General features: G+C 37.1%; 5 protein-coding genes across 10 annotated transcripts; 4 read left to right on the forward strand and 1 right to left on the reverse strand.

Moving 5' to 3' along the window:
* Positions 1-61: 61 nt before the first annotated feature.
* Positions 62-4,861, forward strand: LOC147552746 (protein REVEILLE 6-like). 4 transcript variants are annotated; one of them, XM_086671387.1, is made up of 8 exons: positions 62-1,225; positions 2,110-2,167; positions 2,364-2,487; positions 2,570-2,755; positions 3,290-3,412; positions 3,702-3,811; positions 4,385-4,444; positions 4,545-4,861. In XM_086671387.1, the coding sequence occupies exons 1-8, from the start codon at positions 975-977 to the stop codon at positions 4,653-4,655; spliced, it is 1,023 nt and encodes a 340-aa protein (XP_086527513.1). In that variant the 5' UTR covers positions 62-974; the 3' UTR covers positions 4,656-4,861. The 4 variants fall into 4 exon arrangements, with proteins under 4 accessions (XP_086527513.1, XP_086527514.1, XP_086527512.1 ...); XM_086671388.1 differs by having other exon boundaries at positions 779-1,225; positions 4,550-4,861; XM_086671386.1 differs by having other exon boundaries at positions 779-1,225; positions 3,299-3,412.
* A 648-nt stretch (positions 4,862-5,509) lies between these two features.
* LCBK2 (Diacylglycerol kinase family protein) lies at positions 5,510-10,287 on the forward strand. Its single transcript, XM_086671385.1, has 12 exons — positions 5,510-6,063; positions 6,164-6,240; positions 6,713-6,766; positions 6,928-6,987; positions 7,603-7,680; positions 7,787-7,833; positions 7,925-7,965; positions 8,078-8,162; positions 8,263-8,377; positions 8,501-8,623; positions 8,743-8,843; positions 9,808-10,287. Exons 1-12 carry the CDS (start codon positions 5,910-5,912, stop codon positions 9,935-9,937), a joined length of 1,065 nt encoding a protein of 354 aa, XP_086527511.1. The 5' UTR covers positions 5,510-5,909; the 3' UTR covers positions 9,938-10,287.
* Positions 10,288-11,539: 1,252 nt separating this feature from the next.
* LOC147552748 (Nuclear transport factor 2 (NTF2) family protein) lies at positions 11,540-14,817 on the forward strand. Of its 3 annotated transcripts, XR_015238430.1 has the most exons (6): positions 11,540-12,251; positions 13,212-13,366; positions 13,714-13,780; positions 13,960-14,011; positions 14,383-14,651; positions 14,753-14,817. XR_015238430.1 is itself a non-coding variant. In XM_086671392.1 (5 exons), the coding sequence occupies exons 1-5, from the start codon at positions 11,852-11,854 to the stop codon at positions 14,462-14,464; spliced, it is 756 nt and encodes a 251-aa protein (XP_086527518.1). In that variant the 5' UTR covers positions 11,577-11,851; the 3' UTR covers positions 14,465-14,817. The 3 variants fall into 3 exon arrangements, 2 of the variants coding, with proteins under 2 accessions (XP_086527518.1, XP_086527519.1); XM_086671392.1 differs by having other exon boundaries at positions 11,577-12,251; positions 14,383-14,817; XM_086671393.1 differs by lacking the exon at positions 13,960-14,011 and having other exon boundaries at positions 11,740-12,251; positions 14,383-14,817.
* A 3,475-nt stretch (positions 14,818-18,292) lies between these two features.
* LOC147552749 (transcription factor MYB26-like) lies at positions 18,293-19,820 on the forward strand. Its single transcript, XM_086669758.1, has 3 exons — positions 18,293-18,478; positions 18,723-18,852; positions 18,971-19,820. Exons 1-3 carry the CDS (start codon positions 18,346-18,348, stop codon positions 19,653-19,655), a joined length of 948 nt encoding a protein of 315 aa, XP_086525884.1. The 5' UTR covers positions 18,293-18,345; the 3' UTR covers positions 19,656-19,820.
* A 1,216-nt stretch (positions 19,821-21,036) lies between these two features.
* Positions 21,037-24,721, reverse strand: LOC147552750 (heat shock protein 83). The gene is made up of 3 exons (XM_086666065.1): positions 23,769-24,721; positions 23,154-23,434; positions 21,037-22,810 (listed from the first exon to the last, which is right to left on the reverse strand). The coding sequence occupies exons 1-3, from the start codon at positions 24,049-24,051 to the stop codon at positions 21,254-21,256; spliced, it is 2,121 nt and encodes a 706-aa protein (XP_086522191.1). The 5' UTR covers positions 24,052-24,721; the 3' UTR covers positions 21,037-21,253.
* Positions 24,722-24,759: the final 38 nt, after the last annotated feature.

A 24,759-nucleotide genomic window follows, 5' to 3' on the forward strand; every position in this document is an offset into this window, starting at 1 on the left:
TGGTCTACATAAGTTCAACCAATTATTTATAGTCATAATTAAAACTAAAAGTAAAATATGTGGGATAATGGTGCTTTCCTTCCCAAACTTTGAACCCACTCCATTTTTAATTTATTTTAGAAGTTCGATTCCAAAATGTAACGAAGAAAATGAATAAGATAAAGAAGGGTGAGAGAAAAGATATTGATAAGAGAAAAGGGAGAGGATGGCAAAGATGAACAAGGGTTTCAAGATGGTAAAAAGATAAAAAGAAAGCACTGTATGAAGAGAGAAGATGGGAAAGATGAAGAAGCGTTCCAAGATGATTAAAAGATGAAAGGGAATGAAAATGGCATGAGTTCAATTGCCCCCAAAACATTATAATTGGTGAAGAGAGGATCTATAAGCGCTTTGAAATTTGCCATAGGCTAGCCTGGGTTCCAAACTAAGCAGTCCGAAGTCACTCGGACCGACTTAAATGAGTTTGTGTTTTTCAAATCCAACACGGATTCGGTCGGATTTGGTCTGACCCTCCCCTAACAGAAACACAACTTGTTATTTGGCATACACTATTTCATGCGGTCGAATGGGTAACCAATGTCAACCGTTAAAGTCGGGCAATCCCAACTTGTTATTTGTCCTTTTCTTGACTTTTAATTCTTAGAGCTGTTATTAGAGCTGACAAAACACAACTCAAACCGCACCAGTACCGCATAGGTACCACCTTTTATGATATCCATGGTTGAGATTTGTTTAGCAGGGAACCACTAGTTTCTCTCTGAAAAACAAAAGTCGAAACACCCAAGGGTTATTTGCTCACAGCCACTACTTTCTCTCTCTCTCTCTCTCTAAAAAGAACTTTCTAACTATTCCACCCACAAATCAAAACCTTCAAAAACAACACACAGCACACAAAGGGTTAGTTACTAAACTTCAAAACCCAAATACAGAGAGAAAGAGAAGGAGAAGAGAGAGAGAGATAATATATTATATACATGGTGTTTTTGAAAAGAAACCCATCCTCATTAGAAGAAGCTGGTGGAGGTTTTTATTTTGATAATCCAATAGAAATGGCTTCACTTCCTGGACTCAATACCATCTCCACTAGTAGTACTACTACCACATCAGCTACAAATGACTTGTATGAAGACCCATCTAAGAAAATTAGGAAACCCTATACCATCACTAAATCAAGAGAAAGTTGGACTGAACAAGAGCATGATAAATTCCTTGAAGCTCTCCAACTGTAACTTCTCTCTCTCTCTCTCTCTCTCTCTCTCTCTCTAAATTTCATCTATCTTTTGTGGGTTCCACTTATTTTTTGTATTAGATTAGGAGGAATTTATGCTTTTTTATTTCTTTTTGTAAAATTCAACTTGGGTTTTTTAGCTGATTCTCAGTAGTTTACTTGGTTTTAGTTGGGTAGAGAGAATTTGGAATGGTTTGAAATTGTGGGTATTGAGGTGGGATTGTAGATTTTGATGTATAGTGAAACTCTTTGGTGTTCTCTGTTTGAGGCAATTTTTTGGGGATCTTTGAGGGTTGGGATTTCATCATGTTTGTAGTTGTAAGAGTGATTTAGGGTTTACATTCAAAAGAAAAGGAGAGATCAGGGTTTCTAATGGGAAGTCCATAATTGGCTTTGGATTATAGGATTTGGTGGCTTTGGGGTGTCGTTATTGTTGATTCACATTGACTAGTTGTCCAAATGTTCTGGTTGTCCATATGGCATCATGTTCTCTAATATCTATCTTCTAAATCTTGAATTAACTCTTTGATGGTTAGCCCACCTTCCAAATCAAAACGAATTTATAAATACATAATTGGTCGACGAGTTCTGAAAAAATACCATACCCATATTTGTGACTTAGCTAGTAACATAGTCATTTCAAAAAATTTAGTATTTCAAAATAGGAGGTCTTTCATATCAAGTTTAGAACGAAACTTCTCGAAGCATTCCTTCACGGAATCCGCTGGGTTGAATGTCTCTTTACTAGTCCTTCAGCACAAAATGACGATTTTGGAGGAGATTCATTATAGATTAGGTTATATGTAGAGAGGTTTATCTTTCTAGTTTTATCCGGAATCCCAAATTATGACATTAAATTGTGTTCCTTTGGTTTTTTTCAGATTTGATCGTGACTGGAAGAAGATTGAAGCATTTGTAGGGTCTAAGACAGTTATCCAGGTAACTTCAAATTGTTTATATCATTTCAGCAAGACTTCTAGAAGTTAAGACATTTACAGTTTCTGAAGTAGGAATTTGTTGTTAAAACCTAAAATTGAGACATTTGCAGCTTTGGATAGCAATACTAATGGACAAGTGCTCGTCTTAGTGAAGTTTTTGTAGTTAGTATTGTTACTCATTTATAAGGTATTTGCAGATTCGAAGCCATGCACAAAAGTATTTTTTGAAAGTTCAGAAGAATGGAACTAATGAACATCTACCACCCCCTCGGCCAAAAAGAAAAGCAGCTCATCCATATCCGCAGAAAGCTACTAAAAATGGTAAAGTAGTCAGACTACTATTTTCCTTAATTCTTCATTTCTTGTAGTGCAAAAAGTAATCGTTTCCACTCATATTTTACAGAGCTGGCATCCCCTGTACTCGGACAAATAACTGGGGTATTTCAATCTTCAACCCCTCTTTTGGAGTCGGGATCTGATCTCAGGCCTGATTCAGTATCCGTGCTTAGAAACTCAGTTCTGGGTCCTGGTGCTGCTTCATGGGATCATAGTTCTTCTGCACCTGTCTGTGTATCTCAGTTATCCAAAGGTTAAACTTCTTCCATCCTCTTTGTCAAATTTATTTACTTTCTTTCCTCATCGTTTTAGTTTCCATTTTGAGGTAATATTAGCAATTCTAGTCTACCTGAGCCCTATGCTCAAGCTGGCCAAAGCCTTGATGTCGCTCGCAATTTAAATGGTTGATTATATGCATCTTTTTAACACATCACGAAGGAACGTTAAGTATTTATCGGGACCCTCGAATCACGGCTCGGTCTGGGGCCCATATGGCTTTGGCCGAACTTCTTAGGTTGAGATCTGCTAAGGATCGGGGATATGGGTCGGTCCGCGATCCCCACTGGTCCGAGCGGAGTAGCTGGATCGAAATTTAGTAGCTCTTCTATAATATACATACATGTATTTTTGTGTAGGTCACTCTTATATTTTAAATTAAACAAAAAAACGAAGTTTCACTACCGCGGATCCGAATACCGAGTTACTCGGGTGGACCAGCCAATTCCAAGTACTTTGACTTAGGCACAATATGTTTTTGTCATCTGATGTTCTTTTTCTTCTTGTCTAGATGATACAGGAAATGCTGGACCTGTAGTATTAAATAGCTCTTACAGCAACAATGAGAACACTCAAAGTACATACCCAACTTGTGAAACGCTTGATCAAGGGAATCATGTCCCATCACAACGAGGTTAGTCTATTTCCAACTTTTGCTTGCCGTGTCGATATTTTTGGAAGAAAAACTAAACAATATTGGAATAGCATGAAATTCTTAATCCTTTTTGTTTCTTCAGTTTACATTGATATGTATAATGCAAATAACACCAAGAAATAGCCTATAAATAACTCTAACAAGACTGCAAAGTTTCCATATCGATATCTACTTGTCGGGTCGACATTTCTGATATCTGTATTAATTACATACCTTCTCTTAAATATATTCATCTTGGCATGTTGGCTAATTACATTGTTTTGTGCAGTTATTCCAGATTTTGCTCAGGTGTATGGCTTCATCGGTAGTATCTTTGACCCGAGCACGGGTGATCACTTGCAGACGCTAAAGGAGATGAATCCGGTTGATGTTGAAACTGTAAGCATTTTGCCAAACTCAAAACTCCGTTCTTTTGCCACACACAATTTAGTAAATGGCATGCCGTAAAAATTTCTAGATAAATATGTTACAGTAATTTCACACCATCTATGTGCTTCCAGTATTAGAGTTCTTACTGTTCCCAACTACTTCAGCCTCAATTACAGGTTTTCGACACACCCATACCCGTAGAAGAGAAGTCTCCGACCTTCCAATTTCACAAGTTCCTTCACTACAAAAAATTATTTAACGTTTGGGTTTTACTAGCTTGAAGCTGATAGTCATACAGGAAAAGGGAATGTTTATGCCCCACTGGGAAACCCTTTTCAACCATCTATACATTTCATACATCCATTACAAAGCTAGTTTTTCTTTTCGTTTCGTTTTGGTAAATTACTCGTATAACTGACGGCATAGCATTTTGGTTTTTAAAGAACACAAGAAATACCAGAAGATCCCATTAGAGATGGACTTGATATGATCTTCACTTAGTTGATGATTAATGAATATAAGTAGGAACTGTTCTGATTAATATAGTCTGAATTTTCTTTTACTCTTTTGGTACCTGTTTAGGTGATGTTATTGATGAGGAACCTCTCAATGAATCTAACAAGCCCAGATTTCGAAGATCATGTAAGTTCTTCGTCGATCAATTCCCTTATATTTAACTATTCATACTTGCTTCACATTTGTGTATGAGAACGACGATAACTTATCTATTACATTGTTGCAGAGAAGGTTGCTTTCGTCTTATAATGCCGACTCTGAGAAGGGTATCACAGGTGGTACGGAAGATCAAATACCCAATACCGTCGAATCCAAGAATACACTTGAATTCAGCTAGAGATGAAGTGTTATTTCCTTTCGTTCGGTCGGACAATGGGTCCAAGAATACACTTGAATTCAGCTAGAGAGAAAGTGTTCTTCCATTTCGTTTGATCTGCAACGATACTGTACTCTTAGTGAACTGTATAATGTAATAATTAGCCTAAACTCAATTATATTGTAACAAGAGTTAAATCAGGAAATAAAAATCTTGTTCTGTGTGTATAGTTATTTGGCTTCTTTTTCTTGATTGTTCTGCAATTGTGGATATATAGTTACCACCATTTTTGAACTTCATCAGTTAATCGGATGATGAAATGCAGTTTGCCTGAGGGCGTTTTTCACATCTTTTACGCGGGAAATGGACTAGATCCAAACGTATCGGTCTATGCACTAGCCACCACGTCTTTTTTATCCTCTCTTTCCATCACGGCAACTACTGGCTGACCACCACCACCACCACCACCACCACCACCACCACCACCACCACCACCACCACCGTAGATGAACTGAGAGAGAACAATGGTACTTGTGGTGGGAGTTGAAAAAAGATTTCTTTTTACAGAAGGATCATCAATAATGTCGAAAAGCTGTTGTAACGGGTTCTCTCTGGTCAAGACCATGCGGAGAGAGATGCCGTGACCAGTAAGAATCGATCACACGCTTTTTTTTTCTGTGGTGGAACTACATTTTCTGACAAATAGCACTTCACAAAACAAATACTTAGAATTGCACCAACATTTAGTCTCCATCGACCTACTACGACATCATTTTTTATTTTTATTTTGTTGAAAGATCTACTACGACATCATGGTTAGTAACTTTTTTTCAAAAAAATACTTCCAAGTTAGTACCAAATAGTATCCTTTTATCAAAAAAAAAAAAGTACCAATATCGATCTTATACTTTTATCAAAAAGAGAAAATAAATGTAGAATCCATCCTATCGTTTTAACAAAAAGAATCCATCCCTCTTCATCAAAAAAAAAAAAACAAAAAGAATCCATCCTATCGTTCTTTTCACTACCCACAGAATAAAACAAAACCAACAGAAGTTTCACAGGGCCGGATGGATGAGATCACCTCCTCCAACTGACTCCTCCGACCTCAAGATCCAACACCTCTCTCCCTCCTCTTTCTCTCTCTCTCTCTTATGCTAATGAAGTCAGAAACCTGAATACTATCAATCTTATCCATTTTCCTTAAAAACAGAACCTGCAAGAAGACAATCGGTGGTAATAATACTACTAGTTCATAATTGATAGTAATAAATAATGGTGGATCGGATTTCAGCGAGGTCAATTCCCAAACCCTCGTTTATACGATCAGACTATTCCATGGCCTCCGATCTTTCCTCCGATCGTATTACTTATACAACTGACTCCACTCGCAGTAGAGGCGATCTAGTCTTCGTAGTCAATCCCAAAGGTCAATCCTTCTCTCTCTCTCTCTCTTTCTAAAAGTTCTCTAAAAGTTCATCTACTTACTTATTAGATTCATTTCTGAAGTTAATTTGTTTTGAATTCAGGTGCTAATGGAAGAACTGGTAAAGAATGGAAGAAACTATTACCATTTCTTCGCTCTCGTCTCGGTAAAGATCGCAATGTCAGTCTCTCTCTCTCTCTGTCTCACTCATCTTCATAGAGTTGTTAATCAAATAGACTTGATAAAATTCTGAGCTTAGCTGAAAAACTTCATCTTTGAGTTCATAGACAACAACTAAGATAACATGTGTATTTCTCCACTGGGGAGACTAAAAACTATTCTGAAATTTCAAGATTTATATGGAGTAGTTTAATTTGTGAAAGTCTTACTTGATGAAAGGGTCTTTATGATTCACAACCCACCCTAGAAACAATATATGTTCTTACATGGTAGGCAAACAAGCTTACTTAGTTATATTAGAGGACATTATTTTAGTGACATTCCTACTTGTACAAACGTTTAGATAACCCAATTGCTTGACTAAACTATTGAAGGACGCTTATCTCTTATGGATTGATTTATATTTGCTGTTATTGTTTTTGTTTGGGCGAACAAATTTTGCTAATTAGTTGAATAACTTTTTTGTCATCAGATATGTGAATGTCTAACCTCGGGTCCTTCTCATGCCATTGACATAACTAGAGAGGTAGAGATGTTTCTTGAATCTACCACTGCATTTACTTGTTCACTCTTTTTTTTTTGGTTAACTAGGTCTTCGTTTAACTGTAGCTGAGCATTGTTGGTCATTTTGCTTGTTTTTGTTGTCGTCTTTGACAAGAAATGGTGGTGGTCTTGATGTGTATACAGGCTATAAAGGAGGGAGCTGATGCAGTGGTTGCAGTTGGAGGTGATGGGACTCTTCACGAGGTATGTGTTCTCATTACTATAAAATAAAGTAATTTATGTAGGCTTGAGGCCATTTAATTCGTCAGGCTATAGGCCACTTAATTCGTCGGGCTTTAGGCTCAGTAGTATTTCGGCAATATCGTGCTTATCACATCGTCTCGATGTATCAATGCCTTGTAACGACTAACGTAGACCGTAGTCGATTTCTCAAACAAAAAAAAGTACTATAAACTTCGTTGTTTGTGTTGCATTTTTATCAGTTTCAACAACCATTTGCTTGCTGTTTGCACTTGTTGCTCATGTTTACGGGATAACAGAGGCATCAGTCGAAAAGTTCTGGTTTACCTAGTCCATCTTATCTTAAACCAAAAAATATTTTGGCTAAAATTTACAAGTGCACATTTGATGGACTCTTAGAAAAAAATACTATCAGTTGTTCAGGTAGTTCCTCATCTATGGTTACCTAATGCACTACATGAGGAACGGAGGTTCACGTGACGGATCTAATTATTATGAGTATTTTCTATGATGGGTAGAATGTTTATAGGGGATTGGTCTACACTTTCTTTTGTGAGATTGATGCAAGCTTGATCACTTTTTTAAAACTTCTGATCATACTTTGGCTTGAATTGGCAGGTTGTAAATGGATTCTTCTGGGGAGGAAAACCCATGTTAGCTCATGAGCATAGGAGTAATCATACAACTGCCCTTGGGGTAAGTTGTACAAAATACATATATTATAGCCAACTGACAAAAACGTACTTCTGATTATGAACTCTCTTCCACAAACTTCTAAGATGTAGTTGCTGTATTCGTGTAGATCATTCCTTTAGGTACTGCATCTGATTTTGCCAGAACGCTTGGTTGGTTAGTTGATTCTAGTCCCACCTAGTTCCATAAGTGAATTTTGAATTGTTCTTGTCTATCGGATAATAAAAATCTCTGTTGTCTTTATCAGGAAAAATGACCCACATGAAGCCGTCGAACGCATATCTAGAGGTCTGTCACATTCTGTAAAAAGTAATCCAGTTTTGTTGCTATTGTTTTATAGGAAAGTTATTTGCACATTTTAATGTTTCCTTTCTACTTTTGACACTACTTAAGTTTGCAGGGTTAAGATCTCGAATAGACGTCGGAGTTATCAGTGGAGAAAGCGGAGAACCCCATTACTTCATAAACGTCGCTGACATTCATCTGTAAGGTTATCTTCTTTTGAAAAGATTTAACGCTAAGGTTGAACAAGCAACATCAACCGTTCTAAATCATCTCTTGATCATATTTTGTGGAAGTTTGTAGGAGTGCAAAAGCAGGTTATTATGCTTCGACGTACAAACGATTTGGTAACCTTTGTTACGTTTTTGGTGCTTTGAGAGGCTTTATGGGGCACAACAATCAGGATCTCAGAATCAAGGTCAGTGCAATTTAATTGTCGTGAACTTTACTATTGTTGTGGTAAACGAAATGCGGATATGTCCAATCCTTCCATTCCATCCTAGTTGTCCTTTTTAATTTCATAATTTTGTATATTTTTAAGATAAATGGGGGAAATTGGGAAGTATTTCCTCAAGTAACAGCTCTTTGCATCGGAAATGCGAAGTTCTTTGGTGGAGGCATGAAGATTACTCCAAATGCGGACCCTAGCAATGGAAATCTTGAGGTGTATAATCTCTCCAAGCTTCTTCTAACAAATTTTTGAAGTAATTTTTCATTCAATACCATAATAAAACCTCTTTCCATGATTTTGATTTTTTCTTCATTTAACTTTTTTTATCTCAGGTTGTGATTCTTCAGAACTTTAAATGGTACGATTTTATATTTAAGATGCATCGGCTGTACAACGGAACACATCTATCTGTAAAAAATGTGTCTTCCAGAAGGTATGTTTCATTTCTTATTTATATAAATTCCTACATTTGGCACTACGTTTTGGTTGTTATCGATAATCAGGACGTCATAAGTGTATAAGGAAAATGAACATTTGACGACTTCGCATTCAGTTAAAGCATAAGAAACATAACCAGCGACCTACTTGAGCTGCAGTGTCAAACGAGCTTTATCTTTCTGGTTAACACTCTGAAACAGTCTTTTTGCCAATAAGTAGAGAGCTAAATAGCTGGGATCAGCTGATCCACCTGAATAACTCGTGGATCATATCGGGATTTGAGGTAGCCCAAGCCAATCCTATGTTGAATTGCAGAGTTAGTTGCTATATATGAAACTTTGAATAGTTGGAGTTCAATTTGAATTGTTAGAATATAGTTTATGGCCTATATATGAACATGTATATAGTTGATGAAAACTTGGCCAAAACTTGGCCAAAACTTGGGTGAGTTACTAGGCTCTGGGACCTATGGTGATCAAGGATCGGCCACTATATGATCTGGAGCCTGTCCTGCACCCTGTCCTGCACCCGACTGCTTGATAGAAAGACTAATTATAGTTAGGCCCTCATACACTGAGAGATCTGACGAATGTAAAGATTTTGAAGAGGAAATCGTTCATTTATATATTAGCTTCCTAATACTTACTACCAAGTGTTCCCGTTGTTATGCGTCATGCCATTAGGGTTATCATCTCCTTATCTATATAGATTTTGCTCCACTAAATGCGAAACCTAGTTCGAGAAATACCACTTATTTGTTTTGACAGAGTTGTTTAGTATAGGCATATTAGAAGTGAGATACGTCAATTGAAGTCTCCAAAGAAGGAAAAACAATTAAGCATATGAATCCTTTTATCAACCACATCCAAATACGTTCGTAACGTGGGAAAGTTATTATTTTTTCAGTTACCTTATAAACATATATTTGTCTTTTAATGTTTACGTTGGTGATGTTGCAGCGTCCAGTCCATTGAAGTGGAGGAAATAGTGGGAAGTGGTAAAATTTTTGTACAGTCTGATGGAGAACATCTAGGGTTTCTCCCAAGGAAGTTTGCTATTTTACCATCTGCAATCGAATTGCTGCGGTAACTTCAAATTTACCCGTTGTATGCAACCATTCATCAAATTCGTAATCAAAACGTCATTTTCGAAAGAAAAAGAAGGAATTGATCTCTGGTGACTGCAACATCACACAAAGTAGGTTTTCAATCTAAGCATAACAAAGAAGCTTCCCTAATTTTGTTTGTAGTCCGAGGAAGTTTAAGTAGAAAACTAGATCATATACTCTTATCCGTTTAATTTTACAGGTTGAATTTTTGTCTCATGTTTCTCATATTACTATGTTAATGTTATCATCATTACAAGTGTCTTCAAAACAGATTTTTTTCTCATGACACAAATAATAATGTAATAAGTCAGTCGGTTTTAGGTCTCTTTCAGCTTTAGGCCTTTTTCATTATTGATTTAACTTAGGCGTTTATCGTGCTTATCACATCTTCGTGATGTATCAATGTCTTGTAACGACCAACGTATATTGTAGTCGATTTCTCAAAAAAAAAAAAAAAAAAGTCTTTAGAAAGGGTGATGTTTCACAGTTTTTAATCCACTTGGACGGAAATAGGTGTTTTCTAATCAAATTCTCTGTGTGACTGCAAGTTAGACCTCCCCAACCAATTGTGTCACCAGGGAAAGTCTGTCAGGACCTTTCTTTTACAAGGACAGTTTATAAATGGTCATGTAGGCCTAGGGGTGGGATTTTGGCCCGAAAAACCGGAATCCGCCCACGACCGTCCGAGTCCGAAGGGTCCGTTACCGTCTGATGTCCGTATCCGCCCGACCGAAAGAACTTAAGCGGACGGACGCGGACATAGGTCCTTGTCCGGTGATCCGACCGAGTCTGCCCGCTTATATAGTCCGCACGACCGAACTCGTCTGTTTATCAGACCCTTTATACCCTTCCGCCTATAAGATTGATTTTAAGCCTTTAGATTTGTAAAGTTAACTACAACCATGAGAGTTCAAGAGTAAAAATATCTCACCAGTAACCCTAGAATCCAGAATACATCGATCCTAATCCATGAGAAATCTCAATGATTATCTTTTAATTTTGTATTCATTTACTTTTTCGAATTTGAAAGTGAGAGTTTAGAAAGTTGTATTTAGCTACTAAACAATTTTAATTTCGAATAAAAAATTCTTTATTTGTTCATTAGTGACCGGTGTCCGCCCGATCGATATCCGGTTTGTCCTACTATCAAAACGGTCACGGACGGGCACTTTGTTGGAGAAAAATCCGAAATGTCCGCCCGTTTTGTCCGGATATCCGAGTGGACACTTAAGACTTGTGCCCGTTCTGCCCGGACCGATTGAGTTAGTGTCCGTTTCCCGCCCGTCCGGACCGATTCCCACCCCTATGTAGGCCAGAGGTTTGGTACCACCAGCTCGTTATGTCCAGTCTTATTTGGGCGCGGGAGACCCGCCTAGGTACCTAGTGGTGAGAAAGATGCACGTGGGTTCAAAATCGCTCAGACACCGGAGCCCGTTCACAGACACCTCAGTCCACAACTGACCGTTGGCACCCGTCACCTGTTGCGGGTAGATCCCGCCTGGCTTGGTGATATTTGATTGGACGGGCTCGGGATAAAACCCTTACCCAATCGCGCTTCCCACACCCAATGACCCAAGACCAATAGATTCAGCATAAACACCCACATGCCCTACTCGTATCTTTCTGCGGACGCCTCCCCACTAAGGGATGCAAGAGAGGGAGGGGTGAGAAAGAGGAACTTTGGATGAAATCTTGAGGTCCATGTTGGGTTTGTGGTTGTTGTGCAACAAAGTAACATTTTTTTTTCTTCTTATTTTTGTATGGATAGTATTCGTTTAAACATAAACACTGAGAGTTAGCTCATTGCCTCATATTGGCAAGTAATAAAGTCTTCCAATTTCACTTCAAATTTTCCAAGTTTTATTAAAACAGACCCCAAAAAATTCAATCCAACTATGTCATCATCTATTCTCTCATGTCATTCTATTAATCCCCTCCGAGAATCTCACTGTCGAAATGTCATTTCCCGGCCTAAATTACACCGGAGAATCTACACTTTCCGGTGTACTGAAAAAAACACCCAACTGACGACAAGTAGTAGTTCATCAAGTTCAAGTGAGGATTCTGAATCCGATAATAATAATAATAAGAAGAATTTGTTTCTTAAGATGGCTTGGTATAGTTCTGAACTTCTTGGAATTGCTGCTTCATTTTTTCGGAAATCATCATCTTCTGATAATGAAGTTCATCAAAGAAGTGAATTTGATCTGGTTGGTGATGGGTCTGGTTTAATTGATCGTGTTCAAGTTGTTGAAACTATTAAAGAAGATTTCAATCGATCTTATTTCGTTACAGGTTTATTTAAAAAGCTCAATTGGATTTTTATAGTAATTCATTTTGTCTATTTGGTTCTTAAATGTTAAATTAGGGTTTTGTTATATTTTTCATAATTTCATAGTTTAAGTTTGTATAACTAAGTAGGTCATATACACACTAAGCCCAGAGGGTGGGTGGATTTGTGATTCCTTTTTATCTTAGAATAGTAAATCAAACAATGTATGGATAATATCAATCTCTAACAATCTTATTTCTGAGTAAACCGAAAAGTGGAGTAAGGTATTACGATTATTAGGAATTCCCTAATGGGACTGATATTCCCATTGGTCACATTCCTTTTCCGTGCGCCAAACACGGACCAGATAGTTAGGAAAATTTTAAAGCAATTGAGAGTAAGGAAAAAAAATGAAGAAAAAAGATTCTTACGAAAAATAAAAACGATAGGATGCCCTCTTACCTTAGTACCTTACCTCTTATAATCCGCCTGTGTGTATAATAGGATGAGTCGTGAAATGATGAGATTGCCCTTGAAACCATGTTTTTCTCTCTTTGTCTTGTTCAAATGCAGTAAGGTAGGGTGCGGAGTACCTGTATCCTGATCGAAGTTATTATGCGAGGAAAATGTCAGGAAATGAGGACTGGCCATACCATGACATTGTTTTAGCTTCAATTTTTCTTCAAAAGGGAAATGTGATTCCCTATTTGAATAAAAAAATCATAAGAAAATGTTAATAGAAGTCTTTCTTTCCCTCGAAAACGTATAAAACATGCTATGAAAATCTTCTCCAAATCCGAGGGACAAAATGGCAATCAAACACAACATTAGAAGTATGTGGCGTGAATATCTACTCTGTCATGTGTTGAGCTTAGAATTTGTTTAGTGGTTTTCGAATTTTTGAATCATATAGCATTCGTTTTGATCATGTACTTTGATGATCAAGTTCTAGCAGTTCTAAATAATTTATAGTTCATTTTCAGGAAATCTTACTCTGAATGCATATGAAGAGGACTGTGAGTTTGCTGATCCAGCTGGTTCCTTCCGAGGACTTGGCCGTTTCAAAAGAAATTGTACCAACTTTGGATCCCTTATCGAAAAATCTAGTATGAAACTTATGAAGTGGGAAGACTTTGAGGTTAGTCTCCATGCTTATTTGCCAAAAACTCATAGTCAAGATATATTTTGACCCTCTTAAGTATGAAATAGCCATAAAGGATATCATTATCACTCATTGGATTGTCAAGACTTGCATCAAAACTTAGTATTTTTAATCTCAATATCTTTGATTTTATGGTTTTAGGGGAAGTATTTTGTGCCTGAATCCTATACCGGACCCTGGTCCGAAGATGTGCCACAAGAAAAAGATGAAACTACTTAATTGCCTTATTGCTAGTTAATTGAAATTTGAGCCCAAGTCAGGAACGCTATTCAGGCTCAATAAAATTGTTGATTATTTGATGCCTAACACTTTATCTTATGCAGGTGAAGGGAATCGGACATTGGCGTTTCAGTTGTACCTTATTGTTTCCTTGGAGACCCATTCTTTCGGGTACGTTTAAAGACGTCTGAATTACGTTACACGAGTATTGAGTTACAATCTTGTTTTCTTCTCATACTATGCTAAAAGTAAACTACAAGAGGAATTACATATCGTTTTATCAGTAAGAAAACTGTGCATCTCCAATCCAAGATATACTGAATACTACAATTCTGTTTCATCTTCCACAGCTACTGGATACACAGAGTACTACTTTGATCAAAAATCTGGTAGGGTATGCAGGTAAGAAGTTACCTAGAAAAACACTACAAACGTTAGATTTCATTTTCGACAAGACGTCATGAGTGCCTTTTAGAACCAGCACGAAACATAGTGTACTTATAGAGGGCCTGGTTTATATAGATTGTACTACTAAACGGGTTATTCTGAGTAAGCTCAATATATCGGAACCTAGTAAGCTCTCTTGAAGACTAAAAGGAACCATTAGTACACAAACCCGAGCTAGATCCCACCCTTGAATAGAACTCTGTAAACTCTAGGTTGTGGGTATATCATTTATTTTACTTTATTGTTTCTTGGTAAATGAATTACCTTTATGCTATATATCTCGTTAAGTTTGTATATCATTCCATGACATCAGCTAGCTTTTTCAGGCATGTCGAGCACTGGAATGTCCCCAAAATGGCACTTTTCAAGCAAATGCTGCGGCCTAGCCGACGATTATGGGGTAAGTAAAGAAGTGTTTGAAGAGTTACAGTTTTCTTTTTATACAATACTTCTGTTTCAGTCTATGAGGCAGATCGACTGTAGTATTTAGTGTATACAAGATTTCTACTGGAAGATGATCTTTGGGAGTAGTATCATTCATTCATAACGGATCTCCCTACCCGACGAGCGATGCAGCAGCAGAATAGTTTAGACTGCATTAGGAAGATCATACATATGTATTTATGTACATTCATATGTATATGTACGTGTATGTCAGAAAAGATTTTGATATGCAAAAAGTGACACAAATCAAAGTACCACAAACCATATATTTTCGTATGTTATTCTTGTAAATCTATAAAGATCGCTGTATTTAGGAATTCACTTTTTTAGGTATCTTGATGATATTGGTCGATAAAAGCGTATGACAGATTAGAACCACCAAAAGCTTATGACAAGCAATTCCTGAAATGAGTTTATCTTTCAATGATAGATTTGATGGGACTTAAATTGATTTTCAGATATAATGATCAATATATACTGATGGGAAAAATATTGTAAGAATGTTGAATGTGCAGAAAGGGAAATGTCCATTTTCTATAACAATATCTTGATGGAAGTGGTTTTCCCATCCCATCCATGTGTGTCAACCACAACTAGTAGTACCCTTTTGATATCTCCAATTGCAACAATCACTTAGGGCTTATCTCAGTCTCAATTCATTCATTGATAACACTCTGTACTTGAAGATTTAGAACCAGATAGATTTTCAAAAAATAGTTTATGAAACTATATGGTCGGAGAGATATTACATCAGTTTCTGACTGAAATTCTAAGTACGACACTTAAGGAAAAGAGTCATTTCTCTTCATATTGAAATCCGCTAATTACATTAGTGTATTTGCGTGGATAGGTTGATCGGATAACGATTTGATGGATTCCCTACTTCCTTTAAAATCATCTTATCTTGAGAAGTAGGTAGCAAGTTTATACTTCAAAGACTATATATGACCACCCTTCATCATAATAATTGAAGTTTGAAAAACAGGAAAAAACCAATTTAAGTTAGATTAAATGGTACACATCTGACTGACAATCATAATTTATGTCTAAGACCATACATTTCTATCAATAAAGCTACTATTTCGTTTCATGAATGGACATATTGTAAAAAATTTAACATTATTATAAAAACGCTAGAATAAGCCCACAAACGATAAAAACTTCTTTTAATAGTAGTCAGAATATAGAGAAGTCTCGCTCTCTCAGCAAAACTACAAGAACCCTATGTGACCACGCATTACCATTGTTGCTCTTATTGTGCATAAAAATATTTGATCTTTGCCTTTGGTGGTGAAGTTCGTTATCTTCTGTTAGAACAACACTTCCTATAAACTCTTGAATTTGCTTATTCTGTCGAGCTAGGTGTAGTAGACAAGCGACACGCTAGGGATAAGCTATTATATATGAGATTCCAACTCAAAACAGATTCTAGCCCTATGATTATCTAGTTGATTTACAATACCGCATTGATACATGTAAGATTGTCTTCATCATTCGAGAACTATAATTTACGAGCGGCTCACTCTAATAGCATATTAAAGTTAGTAATTGTATGGGCAAATATCCGCCCCACGAGGTGCCCGCAGAATTTATGAACAACCGCTTCGTAAGGATAAAATCCGCGAAGCATGATAAGGAGGCCCGGTAACGGCCCAAGACGCTAGCATGATCACCAGATCCATACCCGCTTAACACTAAGCGTATCTGACACGTGTCGCGCGATAACCACCTCCCAGTACTAAGCTATCTGACGGCTAGAAGGTTATCGCGCAATCCATAACCGCACTAATGGTGAATATTCCGTGTCTTCCACTTGAAGACGGACGTTACCGGCCAGTAGCTTATCGCACACGCGGTAACATCCTGACCGTCCCCCAAGAGATTCGAATACTCATCTGACGGTCGATACGTCAGATCCCCCTATCTCTTAACGTACTTCCATGAGTAATGTCACAGAATAATTACGTCGGTTACGAGCTGACCGTCATCAAGACGACCCTCCTCTACCACTATAAATACAAGAGGCTATAACCAGACCAAGGCATCCAATATTCGACAACAGTACTCGAGTAACCTAATCCATTCTCTCTACTCACTTGCTCTCTCATAAACATCTCAAAGATCTTCTGATCCTCTCAAAGTCTCTGACTCATTGTCTTAGAAATTGGGAGATAGGGGTCTGATAGTCACAATTCAAACGACAACTAGCTAACCGTATCAACACCCTACGGCCACCACCTTGTTGCATAAGAGCCCTCTGGTCTGAAATATCTCCCATCCAACGGTAAGGAGCTGGCGGTAACACCCACCCAGCAGTAACTAGCTGGCTGTATCACCATCCTAATACCACCACCTCCTTATCGCATCATTCATCTAGCGATAAGACGCTGGGCGTATCATCTTCATTCATCCTCACCGTCTGATCCACTTACGACCAACACTCTATTGCGGATCCCTTTACGACCAGCACCTTATTGCAAGTCTCCTTTACGACCAGCGAGTTAACGAGGATACTTCATTACCATTACCCTCTTAATTATTGTAAGTAAATCACTACCGTGGAGATCTGTTCCGACAACTTCACGAGCCGCGACACCTAAGCACTCCGACGACGGTTACCCTTCTATTGCCCACTTTGACTTTCTTATTTATATTTGACCGAATATCTGACTTGACCGTCGGAGCCCCCTTAGGCCGGCACCATCCCGGTGTCCCAGAGGCTTCACGATCTCTTCTCTCTTTTTGTGTGCAGGTTCTTTTCGACACGTAGCCGGTCCCCGAAGCATCCGACCCGACCCGACAAGACTTTTGACCGTCGACCCGTTGACTGTCAGACTTTCCGACCCGTAGACATTTTACCGTCTACAGTAATAATCAAAATCAATTGAAGTGGTAGGTCCAAAGCAAGCTTAATATTTTCTCAAACAATAGTTGCTCCTATCTAAAGCTAAAGTTTAATCATTAAGATCTTCCATCTTTTCTTCCAAAATCATCTAATAATTAAGTAATAAGAAGAAATGCTGCCTCATTAAATAAAGGATGTTGTTAATTACTTTCTAAGTAAGCTTTGCTATTCATCTAAGCAAAAGTCTTCTCCTTACCTTCACACTAATTGTGGTGACTTATTTACATCAATCAACATATTGTCCTCTTCTTTTTGTCTTTCAACATCTATCAAACTTCCTTTAAATCTCCTCTTCTTATTTGTATTATATGTATTTTTTTATTCAAAAACATTACTATTAGACATCAAAATGTCACTATAGTACCATAATAGAATGTAAGGACCTCAATGTGGGCCAATGAGCTACCAAATTATTACTAGAAATTGATAATAAGCTATATGTCCTAACAAAGCCATCGATATAACGAACTAATGGCTATTGTTTTAGTAATTTGCACTCACCAATATGGTTTATCGAACCTCATATTCGCAACAAGAATCGTGATCTTGCCTTCTCACTTTTACCCTATATTTATGTCGCTCTTCATATGGTAAAAAATGTTTTTGATGGTTACGAATATGTTACAATGAGAGTTTTTAATGAAAAGAATATCATGATCAAGTGAGTTTGCAGATAGCGTACAAATATAGTCGTACACTCGTACAGACTATTACGTAGAGGGACACATGATGAAGTTGATGGAAAGTCATTTTAGGGTTAGATGGTAGGTTTTTTGAGATGTTGATATTCATGATGACAAGGCTACTAAGGTCCCATAAGTACAATTTATGGGTCATTCATGTTTTTCGATTACATATATATAGAGAGAATAGTTGGTGACATATTCATCTATAATAAGAAATTAAAGATAAGAATACTAATTAACTAGTTAGGGAGAAGATGGGCAAACATTCATGTTGTAATCAACAAAAGGTTAAGAGAGGGCTTTGGTCACCTGAAGAAGATGAAAAACTCACTCATTATATTACTACTTATGGTTATGGTTGTTGGAGTGAAGTTCCTGACAAAGCTGGTTTGCTTCTCTCTCTCTCTCTCTCTCTCTCTCTCTCTCTCTCTCTCTCTCTCTCTCTCTCTCTCTCTCTCTCTCTCTCTCTCTCTCTCTCTCTCTCTCTCTCTCTCTCTCTCTCTCTCTCTCTCTCTCTCTCTCTCTCTCTCTCTCTCTCTCTCTCTCTCTCTCTCTCTCTCTCTCTCTCTCTCTCTCTCTCTCTACTCTCTACTCTCTATACTCTGTCTCAGCTTCATTTGATATGGTGCAGGGCTTCAAAGATGTGGGAAAAGTTGCAGGTTGAGATGGATTAATTATTTGAGACCTGACATTAGAAGAGGTAGGTTTACACCTGATGAAGAAAAGTTGATCATCAATCTTCATGAAGTTGTTGGTAACAGGTTCTCACTCTCACTCTCTCACTCTCACTTTTAGTTTGACATGATCATGAACTTGCTTTATTAAGATTTTATGTAAACATAATAAACATGGGTTAATGAATTTTACATGTTTACTTAGATGGGCTCATATTGCAAGTCATTTGCCTGGAAGAACAGATAACGAGATAAAAAACTACTGGAATTCGTGGATTAAGAAGAAAATTAGAAAAGTGACTCACTCTTCACCACTACCACAACAAGTTACACCAATTACTCATTTTGAGCATCTTCAATCAACTTATACTTTGAACAATAATCAAGTAATGGACTTAGTAAATCAAGATTTTACTACAAACCCACCATTACTACTTCAAGATACAACTCCTTCATCTACTACTAGTACAAGGTCAATTTTAATGTTTGAAACTAATTGGATAGACGAAATTGGCTATTTCGATGATAACTTGAACCTAAGATGTTTTGAACCTCATTGGTTTCCAAATGGTCATCAAGCAAACCAAGTTCTTGACCCCTCGACACCGATTTTGTGCGGGACGAATTCAAGTTATCCTTCACTTTTCGAAAATACAACCGAAGATCAAGAAGTGCAATATTCATGTACTAGTATAAATGGTGATGAAGATATTGGAATGGAATACTTAGGAAAACAGAATTATTTCATGAATGAGTATTGGGTTGAATCCAACAAATGTTTAGAGTTTGTGAGTTGTGAGCACTTTGAAGGACAGCTTGGTGAGGAAGGAGAAGTTGGAGAAACTTCATCATCAAATATAAGAGATATATTCTCTTCTTCATTCCCTTGATTAACTTGATATATATCTAATAAGGTGTGAGTATTGGTTTTAATTCAAAGTGAGTGTTCTTTATCCATGACAAAGATTTTTAATTTTTTGTGTGTCGGAATGTATTTATAGAGATGTAATAGGGTGTGTTTTTTCAAATATATACATTTGGTACTTCGAGTCAAATTTATGTGTCTCTCGACTCATCTATGGGAACGGAAGAGTAAAAAATCGTGCAAAAAATCTCAGCAACTCCTAAAAACTGAGAAGAATGGAAGGGGTGATAATTTATTGATTGTAAATCTATTGGCAACCTAGCTAAACTACCTTCCAATAAGTTGGAAATTGTGTTGAAGTTGTAATTTTGAGTAGGCAAGAAGTGTTTCATGATTGTAAAGGAATTGAATAAAATTTAATAATAAAGATGAATTTTCTTCAGTTTCTCTTGGTATGTTTTATAACAACAATTACCCAAATAGTCACTAATTTGGATTATAGATCTACATTAATGTTGTATCATATCAAAGTACCGAGACAATCATAATTCATTTGTGGTCCGGTCAAATATTCTTGTTGTCAATCGGGTGATTGACCACCAACTTAACATTAACCACATCAGCATCCATTTTTGGACACAAATACCATTGTATATATAGTTATAATAATAACAATAATTTGTTCTCCAAGAACCATTTTATACTTTCAAGAAAAAAAAACCATTTTATTATATAACAAACATTTACTAGTTGTTTATGTCAACCTACCTTGTCCCTTTAAAGAAATAGACAAGTAGATGATATACAACCAAAAAGATGAACTTGAAAGGGTACTCAAGAGATTGATGAGTGGTAGAAATCCTATAGCTATGATATTGTACTCAAGAGGGCAATCCCTACTGTTTATTCGAGATGTTTCAAGTACTTGGTAGAATCCGGTGGTGAGATCTTATTCATTTTTCTAATCTCGAGAAAATCACTCAAAAGAAGTAAATGGTATAGAGGTTTTTCGCCTCGATCTTTTACTAAAACGACATTGATGAAGATGGAAATCAAACAGTGTTCATTCGTCTAAACTTTCATTGGTTTGAATGAAAGATTCAAGATGAAAAACGAATTGTCTATGCCCATTAGTGGGAGTGGATTGGGATATAAAGAGGTCATAACCTAAGCATATAGACAAAATGTTTACTTTTAAGTGTTTCTCTGCTTTTCAACTTACGCAAAAGATTCAAGTTGCTTAGGTTCGATTACATATCAACCAAAATTGGTTGCAATATTGAATTGATTGGTCCAAGATTTAAGCATGTTGGCAATGTTAAGCTCCTCATTTGGTAGCTTGCTCAAAGATAAAGTACATCAATTTCATAAAAAAAAAAACGAAATAAAAAAGACAACCATCTCTCTAATGGGAGTAACTCAATTTTAGATTCTTACAACTTTCAGTAACAACGACCACATATGAACATCATCCTCACCAACTAGAACTAGTACTCCACATATCACAGACTTCTTAAGACAGACATACTTGACTCTTTCGACACTGGACAATCTTCAAGAAATCAAAACAAAATACACACCCTAAAAACCCAGTTCCTCCCCACAAAACTCTTTACTACTCTATTAATCAACTTCTTCCATCTTGCTTTCCTCATTTGCATCTTCCTCTAGGGCTGGCATTTCAGCATCTTCACCACCAGCTTCTTCTTCCTCGTCGATACTTAAACCCAATTTCAACATTCTATGAATCCTTCCAGCAAATGTGTTTGGATCATCCAAACTAAACCCAGATGTTAGTAGAGCCGTCTCAAACAATAACATTACTAAATCTTTCACCGATTTGTCGTTCTTATCTGCTTCAGCTCTCTTCCTTAATTCCTCCATGATTCCATTATCTGGGTTTATCTCCATTGTCTTCTTACTTGACATGTATGAACTCATACTACTGTCTCTTAAAGCTTGAGCTTTCATTATCCTTTCCATGTTTGCTGTCCATCCATACTCACCTGTTACTAAACAACATGGAGAATCAACAATCCTATCAGAAACAACCACTTTCTCCACTTTATCACCTAATATGTCCTTAATGGTTTTGCAGAGTGACTCAAAAGACTTCTTCTTCTCTTCCTTTTTCTTCTTCTCTTCTTCTGTTTCATCTTCTAGTTTCAATCCTTCTTTTGTTGCAGACACTAGTTTCTTTCCATCATACTCTTTCAGTTGCCCAATTGCGTATTCGTCGATAGCGTCCACCATGAACAGAACTTCGTACCCTTTCTTCTTCAATCTCTCCAAGAATGGGGAGTTTTCAACAGCTTTCTTACTCTCACCAGTTATGTAGAAAATATCCTTCTGACCTTCTTTCATTCTTGTTACATAATCCTTCAAACTTGTCATCTCATCACCACTCTTTGTTGAGTGGTATCTGAGTAGATCAGCTAGTTTTGCCCTGTTCTGACTATCTTCATGAATACCCAATTTCAAATTCTTCGAGAAAGCTTCATAGAACTTAATGTAATCTTCCTTGTTCTCTGAGATTTCAGTGAACATCTCAATACACTTCTTGACAAGATTCTTCCTGATTACTTTCAAAATCTTGTTCTGCTGAAGCATTTCCCTGGAGATGTTGAGTGGGAGATCATCTGAATCAACAACACCCTTCACAAACCCTAGGTATTCAGGAATGAGTTCTTCACAATTGTCCATAATGAAGACTCTTCGAACATATAACTTGATATTGTTCATCTTCTTCCTCGTATCGAAAAGATCGAAAGGAGCCCTCTTTGGTACGAAGAGAATTGCTTTGAATTCAAGTTGTCCTTCTACAGAGAAATGCTTGACTGCAAGGTGTTCTTCCCAATCATTAGTTAAACTCTTGTAGAATGAAGCATATTCATCTTTGGTGATTTCTTCTGGTTTTCGAAGCCAAATTGGTTTCTGCTTGTTGATTAGTTCCCATTCATGGGTGACCTCTTTCACTTTCTTCTTTTTCTTAGAATCTGTTTCTTTCTCTTCATCTACTTCTTCAATGTCACCTTCTTCTTCCTTCTTCGTTTCCTCCTCTTCATCATCAGTGAGCTCCTTTTCTACTGTCTTCTCAGTCCAGATATAGATTGGGTAGCTAATGAACTCGGAATGCTTCTTCACAAGATCCTTGATCCTCCTCTCTTCCAAGTATTCTAACTGCAAAAATCAAACAAAAAATCAGAATTTACTGCCCCAATTTGAAGATCTTGCGATCGTCCCAAACAAACAAAAATTTAGTTTTACACAGTCGCCTCATTTGAATCAGACAGGCGGTACCAAACAGTCTGAAATCTTGCTAAGTCAATTGAGACCTCGAATAGATCTGACAAGGCAACTTCAACATAGAATCATGTTTGAAACATGGTGGTGGTATGGTACAAACTAAGAACACAATTACACAACACTAAACGTTTTGAAGTCTAGCCGGGTCAGACCAGTCAGATGAGTCAGATCTGAACTAAAAAAACAACTATATCTAAGTAGGAAGCTTAAATCTTACCTGATCTTCTTTGAGGAAGAGGGTGATTTTCGTTCCTCTTCCTAATTGTTCACCATTAACGTCCCTAGTAACAGAGAAAGATCCACCAGCTTGAGACTCCCAAATATATTGTTCATCATCGTTGTGTTTGGTTGTCACAATAACCTTCTCTGCTACAAGATAAGCAGAGTAAAATCCAACACCAAATTGACCTATCATACTAACATCTGCTCCTGCTTGCAATGCCTCCATGAATTCTTTCGTTCCGGACCTAGCGATCGTTCCCAAATTGTTCACCAAATCTACAATAGGAGATTCAACCACATCAATTTTCAATTACATGATTAAGAATCAAACCTAGAATTGAAGGTAACTGGATGAAATCTTCAGATTACAAGAATGAAATCTACAATCAAAGATAACGATATGAAATATTCAGATTATTGAAAATTGAAGATAACTAGATGAGATATCCTCATTATTGAGAATCAAAGCTAGAATTGAAGATGATTACTGCATAAAATTGCTCACCAAATCGTGAATCGATCAAAACGATTATCAGAATACAAGATTGACAATCAAAGATAGAATTGCATGTAACTAGATGATGAAATATTCAAATTTCATGATTCTTACCAGCTTTCGTCATTCCGACTCCACTATCGATGATCGAGAGAGTCTTATTAACTTTATCAGGAACGATCCTGATGAAGAGTTCAGGTTGAGCATCAAGCTTGCTTTTATCCGTCAAGCTCTCAAACCTGATCTTATCCAACGCATCAGAAGAGTTACTAATCAATTCACGAAGGAAGATCTCTTTGTTACTGTAGAAAGTATTGATAATAAGACTGAGAAGTTGATTGATTTCAGCTTGAAAAGCAAATGTCTCAACATCTCCTCCCATTTGAACGTCCGCCATTAATCTCTGTAACAAGTTGCAACTCTAGAACACAGAATTTGGTAATGAAAACGCGAGCGAGGTTGTTTTTCTTCTTGAGTGGATTCTTTTTTGTCAGTCACAAATCGATGAATGACGAAAGAAAGATGAGGGATTTATAGGTAAAGTAGAGGTTCTGGTATCTTCTATGAAATAGAGTTCTAGAGAGAGAAAGAGGTTTGAGAGAGAGAGAGAGAGAGAGGCTTTAACCTTCTGGAGAATTCTTGTTGGTTCAATTCCAGAAGACTCTTCTGGTTATTTGTATCGAGAAAGTTCCCCCGTTCTTAAAATTGGATTATTTTTAAGGGAAGTCTTAAAACGCCCTCTTGTAAATGTTAAAGGCGCATCTTCTCTCACAAAATTTCACTATAGGCAGGCGCCTTTAACATTAGTTGGGTCCTTTAAAACTTCCCATTTTTGAGTATTCCAGTTTTAAGCGGTTTAATTTCCCCGAGTGTCTAGCACGTGTGAGCAAGCTTAAGAAAGCTAGATTTTTGCCCAAACAAAATGGTGTAAAATAGTAGTTTCAAATCCTATCAACATGTCAAGGATATAGCTAGCTAATCTCCAAAGAAGGCATATATCTTTAGACCAACATCCTACACTCTGTAAGGTTGAAAACTATGTTACTGTTTTAAGTGTACCTTTCGTTAGGAAGTTAAACTATTTACATGTTTTTCAAATACAATA

The sequence above is a fragment of the Eschscholzia californica genome, unplaced genomic scaffold, assembly GCF_041429995.1.
Source record: "Eschscholzia californica isolate CP2 unplaced genomic scaffold, dmEscCali1.0.p SCAF_3, whole genome shotgun sequence".
NCBI lineage: Eukaryota > Viridiplantae > Streptophyta > Magnoliopsida > Ranunculales > Papaveraceae > Eschscholzia > Eschscholzia californica.

Excerpts from the sequence above, each read along its gene's own strand:
- LCBK2 (XM_086671385.1), top strand. The coding sequence starts at position 5,910 with ATGGTGGATCGGATTTCAGCGAGGTCAATTCCCAAACCCTCGTTTATA. Across the intron at positions 6,064-6,163 it reads CTTCGTAGTCAATCCCAAAG|GTGCTAATGGAAGAACTGGT; the intron begins GTCAATCCTTCT and ends TTTTGAATTCAG. Across the intron at positions 7,681-7,786 it reads ATCATACAACTGCCCTTGGG|ATCATTCCTTTAGGTACTGC; the intron begins GTAAGTTGTACA and ends GTATTCGTGTAG.
- LOC147552749 (XM_086669758.1), top strand. The coding sequence starts at position 18,346 with ATGGGCAAACATTCATGTTGTAATCAACAAAAGGTTAAGAGAGGGCTT. Across the intron at positions 18,479-18,722 it reads TGAAGTTCCTGACAAAGCTG|GGCTTCAAAGATGTGGGAAA; the intron begins GTTTGCTTCTCT and ends GATATGGTGCAG. Across the intron at positions 18,853-18,970 it reads CATGAAGTTGTTGGTAACAG|ATGGGCTCATATTGCAAGTC; the intron begins GTTCTCACTCTC and ends ATGTTTACTTAG.
- LOC147552748 (XM_086671393.1), top strand. The coding sequence starts at position 11,852 with ATGTCATCATCTATTCTCTCATGTCATTCTATTAATCCCCTCCGAGAA. Across the intron at positions 12,252-13,211 it reads TCGATCTTATTTCGTTACAG|GAAATCTTACTCTGAATGCA; the intron begins GTTTATTTAAAA and ends GTTCATTTTCAG. Across the intron at positions 13,367-13,713 it reads TGAAGTGGGAAGACTTTGAG|GTGAAGGGAATCGGACATTG; the intron begins GTTAGTCTCCAT and ends TATCTTATGCAG.
- LOC147552746 (XM_086671387.1), top strand. The coding sequence starts at position 975 with ATGGTGTTTTTGAAAAGAAACCCATCCTCATTAGAAGAAGCTGGTGGA. Across the intron at positions 2,168-2,363 it reads GGTCTAAGACAGTTATCCAG|ATTCGAAGCCATGCACAAAA; the intron begins GTAACTTCAAAT and ends AGGTATTTGCAG. Across the intron at positions 3,413-3,701 it reads TCATGTCCCATCACAACGAG|TTATTCCAGATTTTGCTCAG; the intron begins GTTAGTCTATTT and ends TGTTTTGTGCAG.
- LOC147552750 (XM_086666065.1), bottom strand. The coding sequence starts at position 24,051 with ATGGCGGACGTTCAAATGGGAGGAGATGTTGAGACATTTGCTTTTCAA. Across the intron at positions 23,435-23,768 it reads AGTCGGAATGACGAAAGCTG|ATTTGGTGAACAATTTGGGA; the intron begins GTAAGAATCATG and ends CTCCTATTGTAG. Across the intron at positions 22,811-23,153 it reads TCTTCCTCAAAGAAGATCAG|TTAGAATACTTGGAAGAGAG; the intron begins GTAAGATTTAAG and ends TGATTTTTGCAG.